The sequence below is a fragment of the Lolium rigidum genome, chromosome 3, assembly GCF_022539505.1.
Source record: "Lolium rigidum isolate FL_2022 chromosome 3, APGP_CSIRO_Lrig_0.1, whole genome shotgun sequence".
Classification (NCBI taxonomy): Eukaryota; Viridiplantae; Streptophyta; class Magnoliopsida; order Poales; family Poaceae; genus Lolium; species Lolium rigidum.
Genome location: NC_061510.1, coordinates 83,586,508 through 83,600,362, shown reverse-complemented (window position 1 = coordinate 83,600,362; position 13,855 = coordinate 83,586,508). Strand labels below are relative to the sequence as shown.

Sequence of the window (13,855 nt, the reverse complement as noted above, 5' to 3'; positions counted from 1 at the left end):
AATAACAAGAACAGCTCGAACTTCGAACATGTAAAGGCACAACAAGAGGCACAACAACGTGGTCTTGTTATTGCTTCGGTGTTATCGTGTTGTATATTATGGTATCCCTGATTTGTTTCAAATTTTCATAGTGAGTTATAAATTATATATGTATATTGAAAAATAAAATTTGAGGACCCGTGGCAACGCATGGGCATTTGTACTAGTATGTGAAAAGTATGAAAAGAAAAGAAAAAACTAAGGAAAAAAGTAGAAGTACTCCGTATATGTGAATGATTTTCTGCTCTGGTCATTTTTGGTCACGTGCACATATTCTCTCTATTTTCTATGGGAACGAGCGTTGCTACCGAAGGACCGAAGGCAGTAAACGGGCCCCGAGCCCAATTACCAGATTCTTCAGCGAAACAAGCGCTCTGTGGCGTGCGGGCCACCGAGCCGTTTTCGTGTCAAGTCTTTGCTTACCAAGCTGAAACATCACGGGCCCCTTGTAGACGCAACAGTCCCGCACGTCAAAAAAAAAAAAACAGTCCCGCACGTCACACCGATGCAGAGCGAGAAAAGGTAGAACAGACATAATTAGTTGTGAATCTTCACCCAAATAAGTCCATATAGTCCTCTTCGATGGACTAAAATCGTGCCGCTTATGATAAACAGAGGGAGCATGTTTTAACCACTCTAAGCTGCGTATAATTTTTCAATTTGTCTTTTTCTGGAGCAGAGGAATAAGCCTTTTCTTATCTATTAATTAAAATGGGTGTTAAGTTACTAGAGTAAAATTTGACGAAAACCAATACAAACAGGGGCAAATCCACCCAAACATCAAAACAATAGGGCCATGCCCAATCTTACCGACGACACATTTGAGACCACAAAAGGACGCCAAGCACACTAATACATTCAGCGGTGACCCGATCCACAATGCTAGCAGAATTTCCATCACTGTGAAAGAGAAGAAGACGGGCCTGCTATGAGAGGAGCAGAACATCTGCTATGAGAGGAGCAGACCCGGGACATTCCCACTAAGCTTAAGTCCTTATATCGAAAGTTGTGTCAGGGGACCCCCAAGAAACACTTTAGTGACATTTGGAAGGTGGCACTCCCCATGAAAGTTCGGATCTTTCTATGGCAGCTAGTGCGGAAGCGCCTACCTTCCAATGACAGCATTCGCTGTAGACGAGGTTAATCGTCGAGACGATGTGCCTTGTGTATGGAGGTGGAGGACATCGCTCACATCTTCTTTCTGTGTCCGTTAGCCAAATTTATGTGGAGTGCAGTTAGGGAACTACTGGATTGCTCCTGGAACCCGACTTGCTTTGCGGATTTGTATATGCTTCTTGATGACCTATCGGGTCAAACCAAGCGGATGCTTTATGTTGGGCCTTATGAAATATTAGGAACAAGTACACTATTGAAGGGAGCTTCCCCTCCCAGCTGACGGTTTGTATAAAATGTTAATCTACCTACAGGTCTGGAAGCCAGTGGCTAGGAGGCGAGACCGGGAGGCGCTGGAGCAGGCGATTGGTAGGCTTCGCACGCTTCATGCCAGCATTAGGGACCGCTCGGACTGATCGGCGATGGCCTTCGTCCTACCTTTATATGTGTCTGTTGCTATTCGTTTAGCCTATCTGCATAGTTTGGAGTTGCATTGGGGTGCGATTCCTTATGTGTGCGGCGGTGTTCACCGTTGACTCCGCCAGGACTTTTATGCTTGTATCCGCTGGCTAGTGTGTCATGTGATATGTGTTATGTACTATGTACTCTTGCAGTTGAGGCTCTATTAATTTAAAATCGGGCTCATCTTGAGCCTTCCGTCTAAAAAAAGAAGCCCACATGACCATGCGCTAGAAGTGGCCCCCGACACACCCATTGCCCAACTTAGAGAGTAACCTCACCGCCCACACGATACAAGGTCAAACACCCTCAAACTTGACGAACAATCGAAGTCGCCGCTCCAACTTTCCGCTATGCCCTGCATGGTCAGCCAAGACCACCACCTTGCGGGGCCGCCGCCCCATCATAACGCTACTCGCTCTCGAGTTGCAATATCACACGAACCATCAACACGTAGACCAAGCTACAGGGCAGCCAGTCGTAGATCACGACAATCACACGAACTCATTCAGGGCCGCTATCCCCACATAAAATTTTACTGCCCCCTCTAGGACAATAGAGCGAGCCGACAATGCCGTTGCACGAGCGGCACAACACTGCCACCCAAGCCACGACGAGTGGCCGCCCTACCTCATAGGGATATCACCCAGAAAGATTCCCGAGTCCGCCGCCTCGGCTCGCAAACACAATGTCTTGGGGGCACCACCTCGACATCCACCACCATGACAATAAGAGAAACACATGCAACATTTGAGTGCATGCTCGCCAAGGCGACGACTACAAGAAGGAAGCGATGTAGCCCCCATCGTTGCCTGCACGGTACCCCGAAACTAGGGATTTACCGTGGACATCCCAAATATCCACGAGGATAAAGATGTAGCTCCACGACAAGTGCCCCCAAGGAGGGAAATGGCGACGGTTTAAGGCTTTCGTCCGGAAGTCCTACAACAAAGCAAGGGAAAATCCAGCAAACTGGGGCACCGTTGTACCTACTTTGCCAGAGCAAAGCACAACAAATTTCATGAATCCTCCTAGCACCACCTTGTAACGCGAGCACCGCAACACCTCAAGGTACGACGGAACGCACAGTGGCCTCCTCGGATTTCAGATCTGCACTCCCCACAACGATGATCACCATTACCGCCCACAAAAACCTAGGTCACCGCCCCAACGTCTCGCATCAGCATCACGGCCGGCTCCGCTAGCCTTCAACCTCACCCACCTAAATGCCCTTGTCTCCACCTCGGCACCACCGCACCACAGCTCGCCCAGCCCTCGTTGTGCCTCGGCACATGGGCATCACCGGAGTCTAGGGCCACCCCGCGCTGCACCGCAGTTGAAGACGACACGAAGGTCGTTGTTCTGGCCCTTCCGGGCCTCCCGCCACCACCTTCCGCAATGACGGGCCGCTGCCACCGCGGCGTGGCCGGGTGGCAAGGTGACAGTGTGTGTGGAGGGGCTGCCCACGAGTTGCCCTGGGAAAAATGGGGAGAGCGACACTCACTATTGTCTAGAGTCACACTCAGGTTCTCCACCTGCATTTCTATCAGTCTTGCTTTTCCCAACTCGTTTTCTGATGGTTGGTTTAGAATTTCTGATTCACGTCGAATCCGGCAAGCAAAAAGGACAAGCAAGGCGTCTCCACGATGAGGTGGGAAGCCAGTCACGGTGTGTGTAACTTTGAAGTAACATTACCCTATATCACAGGCAAGATACATATTCGTCTCCTTTCCTCATGCTTGTAATTTTCCGTGCTCGAATTGTCAACTTGTACTCCGCTGACTCATAGTACAATACATCATGGTTTCCGCTCAACAAATCAAAGAAACGTATACTAGATCGGAAGCTAGGCTAACCACCTACAGCTTATCCTAAGCCTACGGCATAAGCTATCTAGAAGGCTGCGATATGTAATGTGTGGAGATATTCTTGTTTATGGTTAGTATACCACTCCTGTCAGCCTTTTGCTCTTTGCCCGCCCGCAAGCACTTTTCTTGCCCTTTTCTACCCTCTCCGGAGTCTTGTGTTTGCCTCCGTCACGCCGGATATGGCACACGGCTTACAGCAGCAAGACGGCAACGGCCACCGCGAGGAGGAGTTGTGACGCACGGGCGGCGATGGAGGTGCCGCCGTTCGTCGGGAATCGCTCGCCGCCGTTTGCCGAGGAGAGTTGCTCGCCGCCGTTGTAGACCATCGTGTTGTTCGTCAGCGGAACAGCAGCCTGCGGGTCGGTGAACTTGCCACTGTTGAGCAGAACACACAAGCAATCGAATACGGGTTAGCAGTTTGTAGCATACGGCATAGAATTAAGTTCTGAATAATGGAAAGTGTGCAGTACATTGCAGATATTTGCTTGTTGTAGTAGGATGCAGATATGAATGCATCTAGGACGCGTGTCCGTCTGACTGCCTGAGCATATGGGAGGCAGTTGGGAATAGGACAGCGAGACATGAATGCGCACGGCCGCCTATGGCTATGGCTATGGGGCCGCACGCGCGAAACGGCTAGCTAGCACCGTCTCACGTCAGGCTATGTGTCAGTTGGCTTGTCCTGTGCGCGTGGTGGATTCCTAGCCGTTGCTCTGTGTGCATTTCGGCCGTTGAATAGCACAGTGAGCTACAGTCTGTAAGTGTGACCTGAATTGCTTTTCTTTTTCACAGTAGTACCCACCATGGAGGTGAACCAGATTCCAAACATTTAACAAAACATTTGCAGATGCTAGTCGTAGCAGTGTGGAGTGTGGACTCGAGCTTTGATGGCAACAGTGATGCAGAAAATGAATGTGAACTAAATCGGCTCTGCTGTTCTTTGCCTAGTGACAGGCCATTTTTACACTACTAGAATTGATAACGGGGTGATTTTTTAGGGCATATTTGCGGAAGTCCAACCAAATTCCCCTACGACCCTGCAATTAAAGTAATCTGTGATTGACTCTACTCACGGATTGGCGCGTCCTTGCCGACGCCGATTCCTGAAAATCTAATGTGAACAGGTTCAAATCACCGTAAAACATTTTGGTAAAGGCAGAGTTTGGGCCGTGCATTTCGCGCCAATTTGGTCAACTTACGGTTCAGTGAACACAACGGTTACTTGTGTACTTAATTAGCTGCCTGGAAATTGCTAGGAACGGAGCTGGGCTCATACCTGGTGTTGGCGGTCGGGCAGAAGGTGATGGCGTAGTTGGTGCCGGCGGCGCAGGTGAAGGTGGAGGTGGAGTCATCGTACGCGTAGCTGTACGCGCGCGGGCACGCGCTCTTGAAGAACTGCGAGTACGTCGACGGCCGGCACGTGCTGGGGCTCCCGAAGGCGCCGCTGCAGCAGTACTGCGGCGACCCGAACGCCTCGCACGCGCTCTTGCACGCCATGGTCGGGCCGACGCCCGCGGCGCCGCTGGTGCCGGCGGGGCTCGTCGAGGAAGCCACCTTCAGGTCGGCCGGGCACGCGTCGTTCAGGTCCACCAGGCAGCCCGTGGCCACGCACTTGGGCCCGCCCGTCGAGCTGGCGGTGGCCGCCACGGCGGCCGCGCCCTGCGGCGTGACGAGCATGGGCAGGTTGTAGCCGTCGACGAGGCTGACGTCGAAGAAGTCCATGCCGCCGGACCCGTCCAGCGTGAACTCCGCCAGCGAGGCCGGCGGCGCGGCCCCGCCGCCGTTGCACTGGAGGGCGCCGGACCCGCAGTCGCCCGTGGCGCAGGTGAACTTGCCGGTGGCGTCCTCGGAGCAGAGCGTGCGCGCCCACATGCGGCCCGACCAGCCCGTCGGCGCGTCCACCGTCGCCGACGCGCCTTGGGCCAGCGCGAACCCGGTGGTGGAGAGGGGCGCGGTCCCGGCGCCGGAGAGCAGGCCCGGCCACACCGTGTGGCCGCAGTTGTTGGTCATGGTGAAGGTCGCCGACCACGCGGCTGCAGGAATCGAACGAGCAACTCCGACCGATCAGGAAAACGCACGCGAGAGAATACGCAGAATGCGCATTGCAACTAATTAAGTTGGGGCGGAACCGCAAGATTGAATTACCTGGAAGCAGAAGGAGCAAGGCGATGAAGGGGAGAGCGGCCTGAGCTGGACTCCGTGCCATTTTCTTCCTCTCAATCTTTCTTTCTTTAACTAGTCCACAATGGCCTCAGCTCCAAGCTCTGCAACTCTCCTCTGCTTTTGTGTAATGTAATGTAATCGGCCGGAAGAGAGGATGAACGGAGGAAGACGGTCGGTTGAGTTATATAGAAGACGGCGCAGACAAAACGAGCAGGGGAAATGGGGGTCGGTATCTGCCCAACGGACACTGCGAGGCGGGCCCTGGAGAGATGCAGATCTTGATCTCTGCTCCTTGGACAATGTCGGCAACGGCTCTCCTCCCACGCCGAGCACCGTCTCTGTATCTTGTCCGTAGCCTATGTCCTGACGTCCTGCCTAGGGGCTTGTGCTTCAGGAGGAGGAAATAGCAGATCACACGCATTGGTGCTTTTGCAGAAACCACAACAATACGATAGTTTGTTACGTAGCGAACACCACATTTTGCTTAATTCTTGACACAACACATAAAAGTAACTAAGCAGCTTGATGGTTAATCCGTTAGTCAGTCTTGCTGTTACGCGGGCAATTCTCTCGGCCATCAGCATCGTCAGCTTGGACCGCCCAATGCCATTTTTTGTTTCGCTTTAAATTTTCCTTTTATGTTTATTTTTAATTTTCAAAATCAGAATATTTTAAAAATTACATATATTTAAAATCCAACCATTTTGTGATTCCGCGGGACCATGAGGGTCCTCGCCAGCTGCCGCGCTCTGCTGACGTGGCCGGTTCGTGGATTGTGATTCCGCCGCCGCTGCCGCGTCTCTGATTTGGGAGCGGTGTCGTGTACTCATTCACCCCGGTTTGGCCTTAGTAAGTGGCGAATCATAATCTGCGACCCGACGCGGCAGCACCTTCGGCTTCGGGGCGAGGAGGGTCCTGCCGCCGGAACTCGCGTGCACGTCTGTGCCGCTGCCGCGTCGGGTCACAGATTATGATTCGCCACTTAGTAAGGTCAATTGCATTGACACGGAAGTTTAAACCGCGCCGAAGCGCGAGGTGAATGAGTGCACGACACCGCTCCCAAGAGACACGACAGCGGCAGCGGAATCACAATCCGCGAACCGGCGCGGCAGCAGCAGAGACGTGCGGGTTCCAGCGACAGGACCCTCATGGTCCCGCGGAACCACAAAATGGTTGGATTTTAAAAATATGTAATTTTTTAAAATATTCTGATTTTGAAATTAAAAAATAAACATAAAAAGGAAAATCTAAAACGAAACAAAAAAATGGCATTCGACTGGTCCAAACTGATGATGCAGTAGCCCAAGAGGAATTGCCCGCGTAACAGTAAGACTGAACAGATTGATCATCAAGCTGCTTAATTACTTTTATGTGTTGTGTGCAAAGAATTAAGCAAAATGTGGTGTTCCTTGCAACAACAAACCATTGTTGTGGTTCTTTGCAAAAGAAGCACCAACAAGTGGTGTGATCTGCTATTTCCTCCTTCAGGAGCGGTGGACGATGGAGCTAGCACGAACGATCTTTGTCTTGATTTATAGGGAGGCGTGGGTCGGGGCAGCGCGTTGTGGGCGGATCCTATGACGCGGGGAGGAAGAAACTGGGAAGTCGAGCAAGCAAAGAAAACCTCTGTCGCGCGGCTGTGATCTGCGACGCAATGTTGCTGTTCCGTGTGGGACTTTCTCTGCGATTACCCTCCGTTTTCGAGGCATTATTACGCGCTTCCGTGCGTAATGTTTCCAACCACGATATAAACGCCCTGTCAAGGCACATCTATATGTAGGGACGAAATTAAACGTGCTGGTATCTTGCCTTGCAAGCGAATTCAATGTGTTTTCAAGATCTACTATGTAATGAGCTGATAATACCTCCGTTCTGAAACAAGTGCCCCATTTTTATTTAGATATGAACGTATTTTAGTTATGGATACATCGGTATCTAGAAAAACTTGAAATACTTATTTTTGCAGCGAGGGAGTAAGTATCAATCCTCACCGCGTCACCATCCAAACGACGCGGTAAACCCTAAAATCTCTCCACCACCACCTACTTCCTTCCTTTCAACCTCTCTCACCGCCCCAGTGTCAAGCCAGTATGCCTTACGGAGGTGGCGATGCTATTTCATCTTCACCTCGCTGTGTGGCGGGTTGAGCTTCGGCTTTGGGCGGTGGCCCTGGAGTTCTCCCCGCGACACAGACGTCTACAGCCACACGGGTGGTGCGGTGATCGAGTATAGTGGTGCCCAACCCATCCACTTAGTGGAGCCAAGGGCCGACTCTTCGGTATGCAATGGGGCGGCGATTTTCGGCCTAGGGATGCGCAACTTTGGGCTCTCTTAGCACGGTTGGGCGGCGTTAGGGTAGGGATGCGCAACCAGCGGGCACTTACAATGGATCTGGTAATGTTATACGCTAAAAGGAATTGTGCAAGTATTTCGAAAAATTACATCTACACGAACACCTAAGATCTATAACATGTAGTTGCAGTAACAAGGTTCGTTCAATATCAACTCACCGAGTAAAGCGGAAGAGTGATGATAGCAAGTACACAGATCAATTGTAGCTAGTTTGAAATAAGAGTATCGAACCACGAGGAGCTACTAGTTAAGGTTTTAATGCCCTTGCTACTATATATTACAGGCTACTTATACATCGTTCTTTAATCTCAAATAAAGGTGTTTTAAAAAATTGTTGTAATTGACTGCAAGAAAGTAAACAAAGCAATAAATAAAATACGTAGTGAGAAATGGGTTGAAACTTAATAAGATAAAGTGTTCTCAGGAATTATTGGATACACCTCTAGCATTAGGATTGTTAATCAAGATAAATTATGCTTTTAATCATATTGCGTGAGGAGAGAGAGAGCTCCATAACAAGATGCGCCCAGAAATCTATCGGTCATCGCATCTCTAAATAACCATTGCGGCTAGCCTTCTGCAAACCACATATTGATCATCACAATTAAGGATTTTACCCCATAATTATCGATATGAGTTTGGTGAGTCTCCCTTTATCCCCCGCTTCCATGTGTTAAAGTGTCGATACCATAATGTAACTTCTCGCCGTACACTTTACCACATTTCAAAGGGTAGTTCCCTCTTGAGATCATTAGACAAATATTACATGGTGCAAAACATATAATATCAAGAGAGAGAAGTAACACACATTAATAATTTAAAACCATATATCATTTCAGATTCATCTCATATTCATGCTAGGGTTCTCCATCTTCCCAAGAACAAAGGGAACTACTCACATATGAAAACATTCAAGAACATCATCATACTCTTATGGATGGGATGAAAGTAATGGTATGAATTCAAATACAAATCCATAATAATAATCCAGATTACAACTATGGTTGAAGGAGAATGTGGTCGGTGATCCTGATGGAGATGCATCGGTTGATGATGAAGGGGATGATGCCTTGTCCTCCGATGACCCGTGTAGCAGCCCGAATGATGTTTTCTCCAAAGTTCCTCCTCCAGATTTGTCCCAGAGGTGATGTTTATTTGTGTTCCAAGTTGTGTGTCTCAGATCTCTTGGCCAATATGTGCGAGATGAAATTATTTGACGAGGCGGTGCTCCTGGTACGGTGTACGGGCGGACGGTACGGGCGGGATCCCCCGTACTGATGCCCGCTAAACTTACTGGAACTTGTCCTCACGTTTCCCTTTCGCCCAGGTGCATGGTTAAGTGCTTAAATGATTTTTATCACGTTAAAATACCATAAAAATGATAGTTTTTATTAATATATCATCTTCCTTAATATTTTAAGATCATGTGTAGAGAAGCATAAAGGGCGCGGAAGCGCGGTAAAATACAAAAATCTTATTGCTACTCAGAGATATCTATATGAAATAACGATGTAAAAATATGCGAAAAATACATTCATCAACTTCCCCAAACTAGACTCTTGCTCATTCCCGAGTAAGATAAAAGCTTAATGTACAGAGTCATCTTTGTTTATGAATATAAGTCGTTAAAATAAATGAGGCATTTCTAAGAACAATAATTATAACATCGAACGTAGAACTAGTAGATGAACCACACCATACTATTCTCATACTCAAATGACCTAAAAATCTCCACACCTTTCATACTCGATAATATAGACGAACACTATTTTCTTCACATAATATAAGATCGTGAAGCAGCTTTTAGGGAGTGATGTTTTGGTACATGGGAGCGTATGCTCCCTTTATTTTGAAATACATGTTAGACACATTTTAAAATGTCAAAAAAATTGAAACAAAAATTTCGCACGTACATCTTCATGTGCTACGCGCTCACAAAGTCGTTTCATGAAAAATCGACATGTCATGTGGTGTGTGTAAAAAAGACAAAATTCGGTGCTGAAACAAAGACTTGTCACAAGATAAATTTTCTCTTTTTCGCTTAGACTACAAAAAATATTATTTTTTTGTGAAACTTGACGAATACACATATATTATTGAGATGTACATGTAAATTTTTTTATCAAAATTTTTTAACACGTTTTTATGGTAGAGGGATCATACGCACCCTGGAGCCGAATTGAGCTTAGCTTTTATATGAGAACAATGAGCTTAGCTTTTATATGTGTTTGGCATAGATCGCCAAGATTTTGTATGTTTGTTTCAGGGAGGGTGGTGCCGGTGGTTGTCTGCATGAGCATGGTCTTGTGTTGGTAGCCAAGTCAGCCGGCGGTGCTCAACGTGGTTCTGTTTCATGGCGATATCGGTGCATTTGTAGCAATTTTCCTCAGATTCTCAATTAATTAACTAGACAGTACTAATATTCTTCTTAATTAGTGAGATGAGGCAAACAAAAGTGTCTCCATTTTATCTAAAAACAATATCATGATAATTTGGCCGCCCTACACAGGTTGGTCAATTGGCGAAAAAAAACCCCTTCGTCCTGTCCTGTCCCCCGCGGGCGGCGTCGGGGCGACAACCGCGGTCCTCCCCGCCCAGGACCTAGCTCCCCTCCTCTCCCCTCCGCCGCCGTCGGCGCAGGTCGCCGGGCAAAGCCCGCGCGGTGACGGCGGCGGCGGTCTTCCCTTACCCGCACGCTAGGCAGGGAGGCGCGGGGGCTCTCTTCGGTCAGCGGCAGTGCCCCCTGGTGGTCAAGGTTCCGGCGGTGGCGGCGCACCGCGGGCGGTGCAGCTTCGGGTGGCATGGTGGCGGTGGCGCGGCCACTTGGTGGCAGGGCGACGCGGAGGCCAGCGGCGGAGCCCTCCTGGCCCAGGCTTGGGCGGGCTAGGACGGCGATGCGCGGACTGCAGCACGGCCATGGGAGCTTCACGAGCCCTCCGGGCTCGGCAGGGCCAGAGGGGCCTAGTCTGCTCCTGTAGCTGCGTCCGGTCTGTCACCGCAGGTGGCGGTGGAGGTGGTGCCCTCCCGCGTGGCTGCTGTCTCGTTTCTCCTCGGCCAGGTTGCCTTTTCTCGGTTTCGTCGGTCGTCGTCTTTAGGCTACGGTGAGACGGCGGTGGTGGTTCAAGACCGTGGTGTCGCGAGTTGGTGGGCGGCGAGGTTGGCGGAGCAAGATGGAGTGTCCGGGGTTGTGGTTCTTGGGGGACGGAAGAAATCCTTGTCGGATGGCCGACACCGACGCGGTGACGCCCGCGGGTGCCGCCATTCCTTCTTGAGGGGCGTCGGGGTTCCCCCCCTCCCCACAACCCTCCCGCATATCGGGGGAAACCCTAGGAGTTGTCCGGGCAGCAGCGTCGTCTTCGTCGCATCCCTTCTTGAAGGTGCTGCTTTGGTATGCGCCGCTTCGGAGGGCTAAGATCGTGGTGGGAATTCTCCGAAGGGCGCAGCGGTTGCTGATCATCACCGTTTTCGTCGATCCGACTTTGTCGGCTTTGTTTTCCTTTTCTTTTCTTCTTCTGTTTCTTTTGGGCTTTGATGTGTTATTTGCCCCAGTTGGTTGCTATATTAATATAGCGGAAAAAGCCTATTTCGAGGAGGAGGTTTGGTCAATTGGCCACTTCCTTCACTTATGGTTTCCTCTGCTAACAGGGGTCGGCCGCCCGGAAACGGAACTGTCCATGCGGGGAACCGAACAGCGATAGAGCCGAGGAGATCCAGGCGATTGCCCTCGCAACTTTGCAATGCATGTGCAGAAGATCAATCACTCTGGACCAACCACGAGCAAGCCAACGTAGCAATTCCCCAGCCCATCACCGTATCCCGGCGTACCGGACGAGAGCTGCAATCATGGATCGTGCGGTGGTTGCAACTTCGTAAGGTAGAACGGTGGTCAGGACAGGGACGGTCACAACATGCACGCACATGCGCAGCATCTTATCCAGAGATGACTCCCGTGACGCATGTCGAACATGTTATCACACCGTGAACGATCTCACGGTCTCAAAACATTCTTCGAATAGCCACAACTTAAAGCAGGTGCTTTACCGCAGTCTGCAGGATGTATACCAGCCCAATTAAGGTATCGAAGCTTGTTTCTGGATAGACCAACACTTTATGACTCCCTCTGCAACACTTTCTCCACTTGACGAAAATTCCACTCGACAGACACGTCGGTCAGCGCTTTCTCTGTACCGGAAAAAAAGGGATTATGTGGCTCCAGGCAAGGATGACACACCACTAACAGCGCATGTGTTACTTGCATGTAATTAAACTTTGAAACAGTAGATCTTAGGCGCAAGATGCATGAAAGCTTTTGATCGGGACGGGCTTAAGCTATCAATATTAGGAGCAGATCTTAGGCATGGGATCCATATATCGATGTTTTATGGGATGTTCCCCTCGAACCCCATTCCCATAACACACCGTGTCGCTCTAGGGCCCCTCCCTCTCCCTCGCTTCTCCCTCGCTCGGGGGTCCTGGCGCGGGTTGAGGGCCCTAGTTTTGGGCAGCACGTTCGACGAGGTGCGCGGCGGTGTGGATGCTTTGGGGGGGGGGGTCTGCGGCAGAGGCGCTGGCTTAGGCGGGGCGTCACCGGTGGTAGCCAATGTCGCGCGAGGAAGACATCCGTCTATTCAGTAGTGTCTGTGCCGGAAGGAACATGCGAGGTCGACGTCCACCTCGATCACCTTCTTCTCTACAGCCTACCGGTGGTGTGGTGGCTAACGGATTGGATAGAATAAAGGTGGTTGGCCATGCTATTCTTCGAGCGCCAAGTTCTCGATCAGATTCATGTCAGCCTCCACGATCTAGACGCTGACGTCTTCCGGTCTTCCCCTCGAAGTGGGAAGGAAGGGGAAGATGACCTTGAAGCCTGCGAAGGTGGCCTTGATTTTGTGACAATAAGAGGGGTGACACACTGACGTGGTAGCGCTCAAACTTGACCTTGGCAGCTGCATCAGACGGATCTAGCGGGACTGGAGGATGTCGGTGACAGCTGGGGCATGATGAGAAGGGAAGGGTAAACGATGGTCAATACGAGAGGATGCAACAACCGGGGAAAAGGGAGTGTAGCACAGACCGGTGGGCCCTCCACCCAATTGCTCCACATATCATCGAGCCAAGCACACCTAACTTAAGTTAGAAAGTATATGCCCAGATAAGATCGGCGCGGTTGAGTGAATATACTTTTGTTCACCCTTAACAAAATATGAGAAGAAAAGTAGTCGAGCGTATGTATCTTTTGACTTAACCTTTACTTCGATCGTTTCTAAGTTGACTTAACCATATTTTGGAAATGTTTAGGTCAGGCTATATATCAATCCTATGAAATAAAAAGAATACACATCTTATAGCTTACGTACGTGACTGTGGACATGCCTGAACGACGAATCCATGAAATCCCCGTAGAAACGCACTGCATTTACATGTAGGATGACACGAAAGTCGTCAAAAATATTCCCAACCAAATAAATCTATGGCTAGCGCAAGTCCACATTTTCGACTACCACTCTTCCAAACCGCATAGTGTAGGTTGTGTGGCTGCCTCAGGGGCGATGACTCATGTCCGATGATGCGTCTCCTTCCAACCCATGCCGCCGTAGGAAAATGGAAACAAGGATCGGAATGGCACGTAAGCTCCCAAAGAAGGAAACAGGACGTGAGCTCCACTCCGTTCTTCACTTCTTCTCCGGGACAGAGACGAGTGGAAGATGACAGGAGCGACTGAGCTTTTGCGGAGGATCGACATAGAAGAACGTGGATCGGGAGGAAATTGGGCAGTGCAGCCGACCGATCTTCAGTTTTTTCTTTTTTGACCTTTTCCGCGGCAAAAGTTACTCGCAGAACGTAGCGACCATCCTCCGGGA

At 50.0% G+C, this 13,855-nt stretch overlaps 1 protein-coding gene across 1 annotated transcript; it reads right to left on the bottom strand.

Annotated features, from left to right (window-relative positions):
• Positions 1 to 3,670: 3,670 nt before the first annotated feature.
• Positions 3,671 to 5,516, bottom strand: LOC124695115 (thaumatin-like protein 1b). Its single transcript, XM_047228005.1, has 2 exons — positions 4,756 to 5,516; positions 3,671 to 3,854 (listed from the first exon to the last, which is right to left on the bottom strand). The coding sequence occupies exons 1-2, from the start codon at positions 5,487 to 5,489 to the stop codon at positions 3,671 to 3,673; spliced, it is 918 nt and encodes a 305-aa protein (XP_047083961.1). The 5' UTR covers positions 5,490 to 5,516.
• Between the last annotated feature and the right edge of the window lie 8,339 nt (positions 5,517 to 13,855).

Excerpts from the sequence above, each read along its gene's own strand:
- LOC124695115 (XM_047228005.1), bottom strand. The coding sequence starts at position 5,489 with ATGACCAACAACTGCGGCCACACGGTGTGGCCGGGCCTGCTCTCCGGC. Across the intron at positions 3,855-4,755 it reads TGCCCGACCGCCAACACCAG|TGGCAAGTTCACCGACCCGC; the intron begins GTATGAGCCCAG and ends TCTGCTCAACAG.